The sequence below is a fragment of the Hylaeus anthracinus genome, unplaced genomic scaffold, assembly GCF_026225885.1.
Source record: "Hylaeus anthracinus isolate JK02 unplaced genomic scaffold, UHH_iyHylAnth1.0_haploid 12001, whole genome shotgun sequence".
Classification (NCBI taxonomy): domain Eukaryota; kingdom Metazoa; phylum Arthropoda; class Insecta; order Hymenoptera; family Colletidae; genus Hylaeus; species Hylaeus anthracinus.
In genome coordinates, this window is record NW_026534348.1 from 3,087,515 (window position 1) to 3,101,048 (window position 13,534).

At 47.0% G+C, this 13,534-nt stretch overlaps 1 protein-coding gene across 1 annotated transcript in view; it reads right to left on the minus strand.

The window, feature by feature from the left end:
- Positions 1-454: 454 nt before the first annotated feature.
- Positions 455-13,534, minus strand: part of LOC128890654 (lachesin-like) — a 201,980-nt gene continuing 188,900 nt past the window's right edge. The window contains exon 9 of the mRNA XM_054149323.1: positions 455-4,307. Within this exon, the coding sequence (XP_054005298.1) occupies positions 4,198-4,307 (110 nt within the window). The 3' untranslated portion in view covers positions 455-4,197. The remainder of the gene's footprint in view (positions 4,308-13,534) is intronic.

Genomic DNA, 13,534 nt, shown 5'->3' on the forward strand with positions numbered 1-13,534 from the left:
CCGTCGAAAACTCGGGACGCAAAAGCCTCGAATAGTCTGGCCCGTACAGAAGCACGTGTACATCTCCGATCAGAAGTATGTGGACACTTCCTTGACAGAAACAAATATCTAATAAAAGTCGCGAATCTATTAATATCAATCGTACCATTCACGTTTCGATACGTTCATGTTGCATTAGCGAATATATTTTATTCAGTTTTTTTTTTAACATAGAATACGTTTCACTTGGATGGCTTCCGACGAAAAGAGTGACGCGCTAGCGTGAAACTGTTCTGAAACATATTCTATGTATGACATTCAGTGCGTTAAAATTTGTTGATATCGCATTAGTAATGATAAAAAATACTACGTAATGTCAACATTTCTTTTACCAAACTTGGATACTATTAATTTCATCATCGTATCCGAATTAATATTATCTCTAAATGTTTTTGATATATTGAACATTCTTCCTAAACTTTTCTATCTAAACGACCCGAAAGTTCCATTGTAAAATTGAATATGGCAGTCGAGACATTTAATGTTGTTAAATACACGTCCAATATAGAATTTAGCAACAAAAGTAGTACAGTAATAATTTGCGGTGTATGTTAATTGTTCATTAAGTGTCCACTTATTTATGAACGAGGGTGTACGTCCGTGTACCGGCGAGGGATGAGACGGGGACGTACGGTCGGTGGAAGGGATGCAGCGAACTCGTAATTTCAGCCGTGGCGCGAAGAAGGGTGTGCATAAGCGGATAGAACAAACAAGGGAAAAAGAAGAACAATCAGATGTACGAGGGCACCTTCCTCGCTTCGGGTGAACCGGTGTAGCGTGCTCGGTGACCGAAACAAGGTTTACAAATTTCGTTTCACCCCCGAGTATACCCCGAAGGAATTCTCTGTATCGCGCATCCGCAGATTACACAGGTTGGGTCACCGTAACTTGCTAACTGAAATAACTTGCTTATTTTTCACGGGACGAACAAACTTTCAGGGGGAGAAACGCGCCACCGTTCAGCGGGACGCGTAAGATAGCTCGAAAGCAATTTTTGATCGAAACGAGAATATCGAAAACGAGACGCCCTCGAATGTTTCGAAGTAGGCGTGTAAATAGAGAACGTTTCTTGATTAAATCGCTGCAAGTTATGGCAATTATGCTGGACAGACCGTACCGAGAATTATAAATGTAGTTGTTCGCTCTATTTCGTGGGCCGAATTCCGATGAGTTTATCGTTTGGTCGCGTTAAAGCGGAAATTCCGGCGCGCAGCGCAACGGCGACGTATTCGGTCGAAAGATAAATTCAAAACTGACGTTCTAATTCGAGATTTAATTTAAATGCTAATTTCAAAATAGAAAATTCCTCGGCGCTCGAACAGTCGCAGTCTCCGCAGAACGTCCGCGTCGTTCATCTTTCATCCGTTGCTCATCGTCCGAGCGTCCGTTTTTTCCCCTGTCTCTCTCTCTCTCTCTCTCTTTTTTTTTGTAACTCAACGTTTTCCAGGAATCTTTTACTCGCGGATCTGGTATTCCGAAAAGATACAGCTGCCGCTGGTTTCGCCGATAAAGAGGAACTTTTCAATCTCGAACCGAGCCAACTTTCCAGCTGCGAGACTTTCCAACCGAATGGTACTTTATCGAAGCCCTTTTCGCGCGATCGAAACTTTTCATGCTGGCTTCTCTGAGCCCCTCGCGTGACCGACGAACGGAGTCATCCGAATCAGACACACAAATGGTTTCTACCGATTCGATGGAAGAATTACGCGCTGACCGGCGTATAACCTTTTCACGACGGTGCACAGTGTTGTTGAGAATAACCAGCATATTCTTGTAAAGCAATTATTGCTTTATTGGCACAGGTAACTGATCACTAGGACGACAGGGATGTCGCGACTCTTGGGTACACATGCCCACGTTGCACCCACGGGGGCCTCCCTAATACTCTCGTTCTGATTGATCAGGCTTTTCTGTTCATCATTCCCCGAACCACTCCTTTTAATGACCTTCGACATTTTTGCGACACCCTGTATACTTACGTCTAAACTCTCTTGTGTTTATTTGACGAATAAATATTCGACGAAAGTTTTCTGGATGGCGGGGGCGAAAGGCATATCAATTAAGAGAAACTCGTTAAAGAGGATAGTATTGACGGCACGAACCAAATAAAATGATCCGAAATTTTTGTTCCCCCTCGGGAGAAACCGCCCTCGTTCCAGTGCGCGACGCGCAGGTCGGCTACCGGAAATATCATATTCCTGATAAAATCGTTGTAATTTTCAACGTCGGGTACCGTTTTAATTATAATTGTCGAGGCTCCGTGAAATTGAATTACAGCTAAAACACGCAGGCGATTATTAATATTTGCGGTACGATCGCGAATCGTTATTTCGAATTTTGAATACGCAACCAAACTTGACGTCCGGTTCGACGCGTTTCGATTAACGATCGCCCCTACGACGCGTTTACGGGGGAGCGAGTTTAATGTCTTTGTGTCTTCTTTCGGTAATTAATTCGGGCCCGTAGCGTGTTTTAATTTAGCCCGACGCTGCCTTGTTTATCGCAGGCGTCGCGTAGCCGATATCGTAAAACGTAATTACGCGTCGCGTACCGATTACGCACGATCGGCAATGGAAAGTTTCGTAATTAGAGGGAACCGGATGATTAATACGCTCGCGTTGGAAATCATAGTAATTTTGGTCTTTGACGAGCTGGCGCGTGCACGACGCGACCCCCGCGAAACGTTTCAGCGGACATCTTTAGCGTGGCACGAGTTTGAAAACGATGGTTCCGTTCGATTCCGATTTTACGCGTCGTCGTGAATTTTTAACGAATCCCGAGCCGACCGTTTCGTTAAAAAATTGCTTTAAAAAACAAAAAAAAAAAAAAAAAACCTGGCTGAAACGCTTTCAGCGGGAAAATTTTCGTCGAGTAGCAATCGAAATGAAAAATAATAATTCGAGTCGGCGCGACGTTTTCCATTAATTGTGGCCCGAATTTGATATCGCGCTACGAACAAACACCGGGAAGCTCGCGTCACGAAGGATCGTGTATGGAATCGCGAATCACCCGGGCGAGGATGCTGTTTTGAGAAACGAGAATAAAATTCTCGATCGCACCCCTTTCTCTCCATTTGGTCGAGCAACATTTCGATAATTGGATTTCCCATGGTTTGGTCCGTAGTTCAAAAATATTACGGTTATCCGCGTCGCTACCATGATTCCGCGAGGACGAAAGCGTGCTCGCACCATTTTTCACGTGCCGAAGCATTAATCAAATCAGCCCCTCTTCCGTCTCCCTGCCCCCGGGGATTGTCTACTCGAATGCTACTTTCTGGTCGGTTGAAAAGTCGCTTCCACGAGATACCATTCGGACGATTCTTCTTACGCAGACTACGCGCGTTACCAGCATCCCGAAACGTTCCCGTTTCATCGTCGGATCGTCCCGATTTCTTTCTCTCTACCGTGGAGCGTTATTACCTTTGATGCTTTCCCCTTTAAATTATTTGACTAGCACCGAACTCGAAGTTGCACGCATTCCTCTAACCGTCACTGAAATTAAAAACGAAGACCTCGATGCCACTGACAAATACCGTTGCATTAATTTCCCTTTAATCGCGCCGATTAGCCGCACGATCGCGGCTGCATGTCATACAGTAATATTGCTTCTAACGCGGGGAATACACCATTCATACATCATTACTTCCCACAAATAGTTCACCAAGATAATTCGCTTCGCTAATAAATATCTGACGCTAATTATCCGATGGCAGCCGATACGTAATTCAATTACGCTAATTAATGTTCGATTGCGATTAACAATCCAATTAAGGGTACACACCAGCTCGAACAAATAATTTCGTGTGTTCCCGCTAATGCATCTTGCGAACCGCCGATGCGACTTTTCCATGGAAGACCACGAATGCGATTCTGTAACGGTCTCGAACGTAAGAAAACGTAAGAAAATATTCCTAGAATCGTCGCAGAAACAACGAACAAATTATCCATTCGCGGAACACGTACGTGCAAAAAATGATCGATACATTAAACTGCCCCGTGTCATCGACGTGTCTCACGTTCGATGTACTAAGAGCGTACTTTCACGGTACATCGTACGTTCGAATGCGGCTCCGCTGGGAGAAAAGCGGAATGGAACGGTACGCGGGTCGCGACAGAATGTCCTGGGTGAACACGGACCACGTTTCATGGAGGTCGCGTCCTAATTCCCCGTTTGGGGCACGTATGGGGGCATATAGGGCCCCGTGAGGATGTACTGCACCGCCACCACCATCAGCTGCGGGGCGCTCCATCTGATGATGTACGCGCTTCCTGAAACAGAAATGCATTTTCCACGTTACTCTCGGTTGCCTTATGCATCCGCAACCCTAAGTGCTACGCTATCCCGTGGTAAAATGACGCGGGGGCCGCGCGAGTGTGGCTGAGCGGCTATGCGTTGCGGTTACACGATATGTAAGAAGAAGGAGAGCAGAATTTTGGCTTGGACACGTTCAGCTGAGAGAATGTCTCTCGAGGCGGGAAAACTATCGCTGACGCTTATTATTAACAGAACTTTTTAGTACAAAATACGAAGGTATTATGTATATAATAATTCGCGAAGCTGGAAAATCCTAATTCTCGTTTCTGTTTGCTTATACGTAGTATCCTTATTTTGAATATATATATGTTACTATATATATAGCTGGAAAATCGTAATTCTCGTTTCTGTTTCCTTATACGTAGTATAACATATAACATATATATGACAACGTGATAACATATAACATATATAACATATATGTTATACTACGTATAAGGAAACAGAAACGAGAATTACGATTTTCCAGCTTCGCGAATCGCGTTCTGTAAATCGTGGCTCGCCATCGGCCTACTTGTAAATATGGCTGTATTAACGAAGTGCCATATTATTGTCGCGGTAATTAAGGCGGTATAAGAACTATAAAAAAGTTGTTGTCTTAAAAAAGGATTAATTAAAAGAACAAAACAAGAAAATACCCTTTTTCATCTTTCTGACTGCGACTAACCCTTCGAGTGTCAAAATGGAATCTCGTCCGAGCGCTCCGCGTTGAAAATTTCGCGCGGTCGAATTACGCTTTACGAATTGCGTATCGTGCGTGCGAATTATAGAGGCACGCTTGGTACCTTCGTAGGAAATTACGCGATGCGTCCAGGTGCCGGGTCCCTTGCTCGCTCGACGATGCCGTTCGTTACGTTCCCGTAGCAGAGCGTCAATTCTGTTTATATCGGAGGATTTTTTTTTGAAAAAATGCTTCCCAGGCAGAAGTTTCGCGCAGCGTTCAGAATCTAGATTAACATTTAAGAGAGCACATTTTCGAAATACTTGGCGCACCAGGAGCATACGTGCAACGTTCCGACTAAAACTTGTCGAGGAAAACTCGTACAAGCGAGAAGCGGAGTTTCAAGCGGAACTTTTCGTCTAAAGTCCCACGGGTGTTTCCTTTTACGCTATCTCTGATCTAAAGCTCGCTCAAGCTACGGCAAAGATCTCGTCGCTGTTCCTACAAGTACACCATTCCTCTATGCATCGACCGAGTCTTTTCTCTAACGTCAATGTCACACTCGAAACTTTCTCGCGTAGGAATTGGCGATTGTCGGTAAAACTCTTCTTTCCCTTCCTTCGTCTATTTCCGTGCAAACGTACGTCAAACATCGGTCAACGTATCCGAAAGGTTGGAAGGATGTACAAGCACAAAGGCCGCGTTTCGGGCTTACAGTACAAACTGGATAAGTGGAAGAAAATCGGAACTCGAACATATCGCAGTTATCCAGTCGTTGTCCTGTTTATTGCTAATTTCTGCGCTTCTTTCACGGAGAAAAGAAGCAAACGAAGCAGGCAGGTAATTCGCGCGAACTGTCACGAGCTGGTGGTAGCGGATGGAAAGTTTTCCTGCTCGAATTCACGGTGGTTTCGACGAAGGGTCACGAAATCAAAGTTACCGAGAGAAGCTCCCGCCTTCTGCATCGCGAATTACCTGTCAGCTTGACTGCGAGTCCTTCCGTGTTTCTGTTTATCGCGGTATACAGAGGCGCGCTGGATCTGGGTTTCGCGCAACCGAACAGACGACGAGAAGGAACGAAAAAGGCACGTCGAGACGTGTGTTTTTGCTCCCCAGATTGTGCACCGTCTGTCTCATTTGCGTTCAGAAGTTGACACATCTGTCGCGCTTCGTTTCCTCGACTATGCCGAGCGCGGATAAATAAACAAATCCTGCTGTCAAGCTTAATCGTGCGCGCAACGTACTCCTTTTGTATTTTTAATAGATCTCGAAGCTTTGGGAGAAAGTTTCCTCTAACGTTTCGAGAAAGGATGCTCTCCTCCCGTTGGGATGCTGCATGTTGGAGTTTTGCGTGAAACAAACTAGTATAATTTCAAGGTATCACCGCGCCTTTGTTCGAGACCTTTCGTTCGATCATTCTGCCGAACTCAACTGTTTCGGTCGTTATTGTTACGCAGAGGGCAAATTTAGTTTACACTGACTGTATATTGCCTCCGTGGAGGACAATAAAACCCGACTATTTACCGTGTTCTATTTACCGAAATATCCAACACCGCGAATGATAACCTAAAACGAACGCGTAGGCCTCGAAACAAAATTTCGACAAGCTTTACCTCGATACTCTCGATCTCTAGAATTGGCAACGCTCGAATCCTCGAGAATCTCGAGTCGCTCTGCTCCCGAGAGGAATTAACCGCTGGCAATTTTGAAACGTTGCGACGGTAACTTATTACATCGCGAATCCGTATCCGGTGGTCGTCGGAGCGTACCAAAATAGGGTTATAAATAATCCAAGGTCTCCTAGATGGGCCAAGGGAGATACATTGGATAAATAACGTCAAGCAGATTCATCTTTCGGTGGCCAACTCGCCGATGAAAAATGTTAAATTGGATCCTTTCGACCAAAGGCCTCGGTAAGACTTTTATTTGCATCCCGGTCTGATTTATCCTCGATCTGCATCACGTTCTGCATGCGGCGCGTTCCATTCGCGAATCGCGCTGGTGGAAGATACACTTCCGTTCACGAGTCGTGGGATTCTTGTCCATCTCGAGCAAAACGATGGTAGAGTATAATAGATACATTACCGAGAATAAGACTAGGGTTCGTCGAGTTGATTGTTTTGAAAGACACTCGGTTTTAGGTGGTGTCGAGGTACAAGCTCCTCCAGTGTCCGATGACTTATAGTTTGGAGTGTACATGTAGTGTCCGCGTCTCCCATACCCAACAATAAGGAGTCAAATAAGAACACGAAACGTAGGGTACGGGATTGGTCTTGTAGGTAAAGCGGTCGACTGTGGATCCGCGGATCGTCGGTTCGAATCCCCGTGCCTTATTTTTCGTTTAGACTCCTACGTTTCTCGTGGTGGGTTTTGGCAGACTTGCTCGCGAACGAGGGAAATGGGACAAAGGACGAGGGATAAATGGAGGAAACGAAAGGCACGAATAGACGAAATGGGAAAAGCATCGAGCTCGATGAGAGAATAAAACGAAATAGGAGGGAACCGAAGCGTGCGAAGGATGGAAATGGTGGAAGGGTACCGATGGAAACAAACGAACACGGAAGAAAATAGCGTATGGATAGGGGAGAAAAAGGGAAACCGGACTCCGTTGGTTCTTATCGCGGATGGAAGCTGGCGGTGTTACGAATTACTCGCTATCGCGACCAATATGTCAAGTCGTAAGAACGTCGACGAGTCAAGCGTTATATCGTTGGAATAAAATGGCCCGTGGCGTGTGCGAGCGTGGGCGGGCTACGCTATGAAATATCGTCCGTCGGGCAACCGGGCCAGGACGCGATATACGTATTATTGGCACTTTGCTTCCGGCAGAATTATGTATTTTTCATACCGCATGTCCGACGGCTCGTTCACGAATGCAAAGTAACATGATTCAAGATGACGACGACGACGACGACGACGACGACGACGACGACGACGTAAACTCGATGCTCGCTCGTAAGATAGAGAGGCGACGTCGATCGGAAGGTTCTCGCTAAATCGGAAAGCGTCACGGTGAATTTTAATGCGAAGCCGCGATATCGACAGCCGTCGAGCCGAGCCACGACCGACCCTCGAATCCTACAATCCCTCCACTCCTATGTGTTTATTTATTTATTTATGTCGACGTGACGACGGTATGGTACTCTATGACGGAAGAATACAATTAAGGGAGAGAGCAAAGGAAAAAGTATACGCGGACGATAAAAACGATAACGCGTAATTCGCGTCGCGACGTACTTATAACTCACTTTTCAAGTCCAAGCGGCGATGGAAAATTCACGCGAAAATTTTATTCATGAATGATAAATGAGTTGATCGCGTCTGATTGACGTGACTTTGCTTCGCTTTTCGAGGCCACCGAGAGTTGCAAAGGTTCTCGGTTAATCCGGATGCATGCTGGTGAATTTTAATATAATGTCTCGATATCGACAGGTGTCGACGCGTCTCCGTCGAGGCAATTTTTCGATGGCGCCGACCGTCGGCGCGTATTTGTTATCGTCGCTATCAATCCGTCTGTTTTACTCTGTCGCGCTCGTACGTTTTCCCGTAACGTCACCTATTTGACGCCCATGGTCGCCTTTAAAAGTCCCTTAACGGCACATTATGTTTTCCCTATCGAAATGTTTTAACGCAGAGGCGAACGAACCAGTGGAAAAATGTAGGAAACCGATCGATTCGAGCGTAACCACAATTTTATGTTCTTCATTCCGTGTATTTCTCTCGCGAAATTGATTGCGGCAAATGAAATTTTATACACCGATTCCCTCGGTTCTTGCATCCTCGGTCGCTTCGATTTTAAAACGTCGAAAAGTGGGTGAGAAATTGGGAAAAGAAGCGGATCGATCGGGCCATCGATTTACGTCGAATCGCGCCCCTATCATGCACCTCGTTTTTTTTTTTTTTTGATCCATTAAAGCCACGGTCGAACTTCCTTATCCCTAATTTAATCAAGGATAAGGAAGACCCGGGCTCGTAGCCTCGACGGCAAACATTTTTATCGCTCGACACCGGTTCGCTTTCTCGCCTCTTCCCTCGTACACTTTTTTTCTTCGGCGAAAATTCGCGATGGAATAATACGGAGCCGAATCTTATTTTCTCGCGACGCATTAGCGCGCTACCCTTCTTCGACTTCTCATCACGGGGTATCGCAACCCTCAACAAGATTCTGCATTCTGGATTCTGGAAATTACTCGAAGCCCTAATTGGGAAATCGTAGGCGTTTATATTGGCCGTAGAGTCGGCGATCCGTCAGCTTTAAGAGACAAGACGAGGCCAGTTATAACGTTCGACGAGCGCGGGAAACGAGGTCGAAGGGAATAAGAAGGTTATCGAGTTATCGGTTATATATCGGCGACAGATAGATAGATAGATAGATAGATAGGTAGACAGAGGGAGAGAGAAAGAGTGACAAAGCGGGGGTGGATGCGCAAGAGGAAAAGAGAGGGACGAAGAACGGAGGTTGATCTCTCTAAAGTGCCTCGGCACTTGCCGCACGTGCAATTTGCGACGTCTAAAGTTACTTCTAACGTGCTGTTGTTTTAATGGCCGCAGACGCTATCGGCAGCGATCGAGTCAGCACAATTTTCCCCGCGACTCTTCTCGATGCAGGGAGATTCTCGGTCGGGGGAGGAGAGAACGGGGCGCGTCGGATTTTCGCTAATATTTTCGTGCTAACCCGAGACGAGAAAATACCGTGTCGTTGATAAAACGTGCGCGGGTGAAAATTAATAGGATAACTCGGCGAGGCGTCGCGCGGGAACGAGACGGAGCATAATTTTTGTTGGACGGCTTTTCGTGGTTGTCTCAAAGTTTGTTGGAATTTTCTAGTCGTTAATTGCGAGAAGTCAGCACCTCTACCGACAAAGGTTGTGATCGAATTGCATCGCAAACGAAACGAGCGTTTAAGAATATTCCACAACGATAATAAACGTTCAATAGGAGAAACGTCACTTTGTCATTTCAATTTTGTACGAAACGAATCCGAGGGTAGAACATCTCCCGAGCCGCGTGGCTTTTGAGATACGGTAAAAACTGGATAAGTGAAAGAAAATCGGGATCCGAACATTGCATTTATCCAGTCGAGATTTGTATTCTGTAAACGACTGTATAGGGACTGTATGTATAAGTTTGGGTAATATGTGTGGTGGGAGAGCCTCGTGCTCTCTCGTAAATAGGAACAGCGAGAGAGGAGAAGGAAGGACAGAGAAAGATCACGAGAGAGTCCGGAAGGTGTGTGATTGCGAGTCGAGGTGCGTGTCGAGTGTGATCATTGCGATCGACTATAATTTGAGATTAAGAGAAATATACTGTGTTTGTGGCTAAAAGGAGGACAATTAAAGTGTATCTTATTTATCAAGAAAAGCTTACAATTCTATGTTTACATTTGACTCGAGTCAAGGGAAGTAGTGAGGATAATCATCTTGTATTTAACCAGTCAATCCTGTTTTGCGCTTATCTAGTCTTTACTGTATACCGTATTCGGTCGAGACCACGTTACGCACGCGAGGCTCGTTCTTTCGTCTCCGTTTCGGCGTCCCCCGAGGTGTCTTTAGTCTTTCCCTCGGAAAAGAAAGGAACCGTGATCTCGTGTTCGTTCCCACGTATCGTCCACGCATTCATTTATCACCCTTATATCCTCTTTCCCCTCCTCGCTGGCTATACGTGTCGGGGGCTAAACGTGGCATTTGTACAGGGGCTTTTTTCGGCTCGTCGACGCGTATATTACATGTGCGAAGGCTAGGATCACGTGGACTCAGCGGAGGAGGGACCTCCATTGACCCTTTTATTCTCCTCGCCGGAAATTACCTCCGGACGAGTTTCTCGACTTTCGTTTCTTTTTTTTTCTCACTCGCGTGTCTCGTTTAGCCGTTTCCCACCGTCGCGCACGCGTCCCCTCTTGCCGCAGAGCTTTTCCGAGACGGAGATTTCCTTCGAACGATATTAGGTTCCCGGGCCCCTAAGAGAAATATTCCTCGCGAATTACGTCCGCGAAGAACGAGATTTTATTATCCGCGACGCGTATTCGGTCTCCCAGGTCCATTCACCAAAGTTATTTTTCTCCATTTCGGTTGGTCTGGTTCCGTCTCGTGGAAAGGAATGATTCTCTTCGAAAATAGTTGGGAAGCGCGGTTACTTCGACTCTCGAGTCGTCGTAAAGAGTTAAAGATAATAGTGAGAGAGAGAGGATACCCATAAAAATGGCAAAGGAACAAACGTTACACGAGAAGTCTTCTCGTTTCGACAGCAGGACATGGATCTTTGATATCGTTTACTTACCCCGAAACACAGGGTGCGGTCTGGAATATTTCACTACCGTCTGTTCGAACCCTGTGTATTCAACTTCGGAACAGCGCGGATGCCAGCGAGTGTTTACTCGTACAAATTTCGTTCACATAATTCGCGACAACAAAGACTGATAGCCGCGTCGTTCACCGGCTCGTTTATCACACGCGTGGGTATAACGTGACTTAATGCACCGCTTGGACAGCGCAAACACGGTGCATTTTTACAGAACAACCGATAGCTGTTCACCGTTGGCGCCTCGGGTTCGTCGAAGCGGTCTTTTTCGCCGAGTTATTGGTCTCGCACGTGCGAGTCCGCGCGAGAAATGGCTTTTCACGTTTCGATAAGGCAAGGTCGGGGCGTTTATTAGAAACGCGTCCGAGAAATTCTGCGCTGGGTATCGCGAGAGAAGTCGGAAAGGATTCGATACACTCGAGCGTGAAAGAGGCGAACATCGGGGGGCGTTCTCGGCGCTATCTCAAAGTCGCCACCGTCCTCGAGTCATAGAGCGGCAGCGTAGCGAAGAAGCAATCGGGGATACCTTTGGTAATGTCGTATCGTTGTTTCCATTCGATGAAATCCAATCGACGGAACGTACACGACGCCGCAGGAATCGTCTAGTCTCGATAAGAAAGCGGCTTTCCGCGCGATGCGTGGCGCAGCCCGTGCCCTCTCGTTTTCTCTCAATTTTCCGGTTTCTTTCGGGGGACAAGAGGGCAGAGGCAAACGGAGGAAGCGGAGCCCGTAAAATCGGCCAGAAGCGTTCCTCTTCCGACGCGTCACTCGATCGCTACTTGGCGAGCCGTAGGGAAAATGGAAATGGGATTTCGAAACGCAAGAACATTTTTCCGGCCTGTTGAGGATAAACTGGAATGAATCTACCGGCTGCGAAGAGCGAGCCCGGGAGCAGTTGGAACGAACCGGAGACGACGGTGAACGCGGCTTGGGCGTTTCGAGGCTCGTTTCACGTCGCGAATGCTCTCGGAAGTGGGCCTCTCGCGGCTAGGGCGGGGTGCGACGAGCAAACACGAAGCCACTCCAGTCGAGCAACCCTCGCGACGGACCGAGTCAAACGCGTGTCTTTTGCCCTGTACTGCCTAGCCACCTCGGCTTCGCAAGAATGCGCGTCGCGTCTTCTCCGATCCTCTTCCGTTTTTTTTTTTTTCGGGAGAAGGGCGAGCGCAGCCGAGCGAATTTTTGTTTCGCGCCTCGGCGGGCAAAATTCCCGACTTTAGTTTTTTAACCGACCCTCGACGCCGAACGTTTCCGCAACCCCGTCCGAAGCTCCGTTTAAACCGGGCTCGCGCTCTGTTGAGATTCGTGTCGCTGGAGGCTACGTGGTATTATTATTATTATCATCATCGCTGCTGCATTCCTCCGTCGAGTGTTACCGAGTTAGATCGGAGTTTCGTGGTACGCGAGGTATACGACACGAGAACCGTTCGCTCGTCTCTGGAATCGCTACGCTAAACATTGTTTCCCACAGTATCACGCGTTGAATCTTTAGCGATAAGACGTGGGAAGCGCGTACGCGATTCTTCGGTAACGGCTCGCAAAGAAGAGAAAGTTCCGCGTCGGTTCGTTAATTGTCACACGTTTCCCGTCGCGAATTAAATATCGGGGCCACGGCAAGAGTTCGCGTCTGGTTGTTTCAACATCTTCCGTCGACGGTTGCGCTCTTTATCCACGATTTTTCGGTGGAAACGTTTGACGATTTTGCTGCCTCCTCGTACATCCGCAAACAGCCTCGTTTGCTCGACGTTACGCCCTCGTTGCTGTAACATAATTCCCGTTTGATGCGGAAAGAGGGGCCTTCAACGGAAGAGCCGCTTAATATCGCTCTGGTGCGTTGTACATTGCACGCGGCGCACAAATATGGATGCGCGTTATGGCTGTTGCATGCTGCCGCTCGCAACAAGATCGACGCGAATTCTTTATCCTAATTTTCTCCGTTTCGATGCGCTATTCGTTTCAAATCCGCGAGAGATCTCCCCGTCGAACCAAACGATCGTTCTTCCCTCTCCTCGTTCCCCGCACTCGTCAACGAGCAACGCGAAATTCTACGGTCGGTCTCATAAATATTCGTACCCTGTTTGGACCGATCCCGATGAAAACGGTTTCCCACGTTTCCAGCAGGTGGAACAAAAAGGAGAGAAGAGATGTTGGATCGGACGCGGTCTGTGACGTAAAACAGTTTGTACGCGGTACACTTGTGTTCGCACTTTCGTTTCGTTTCTT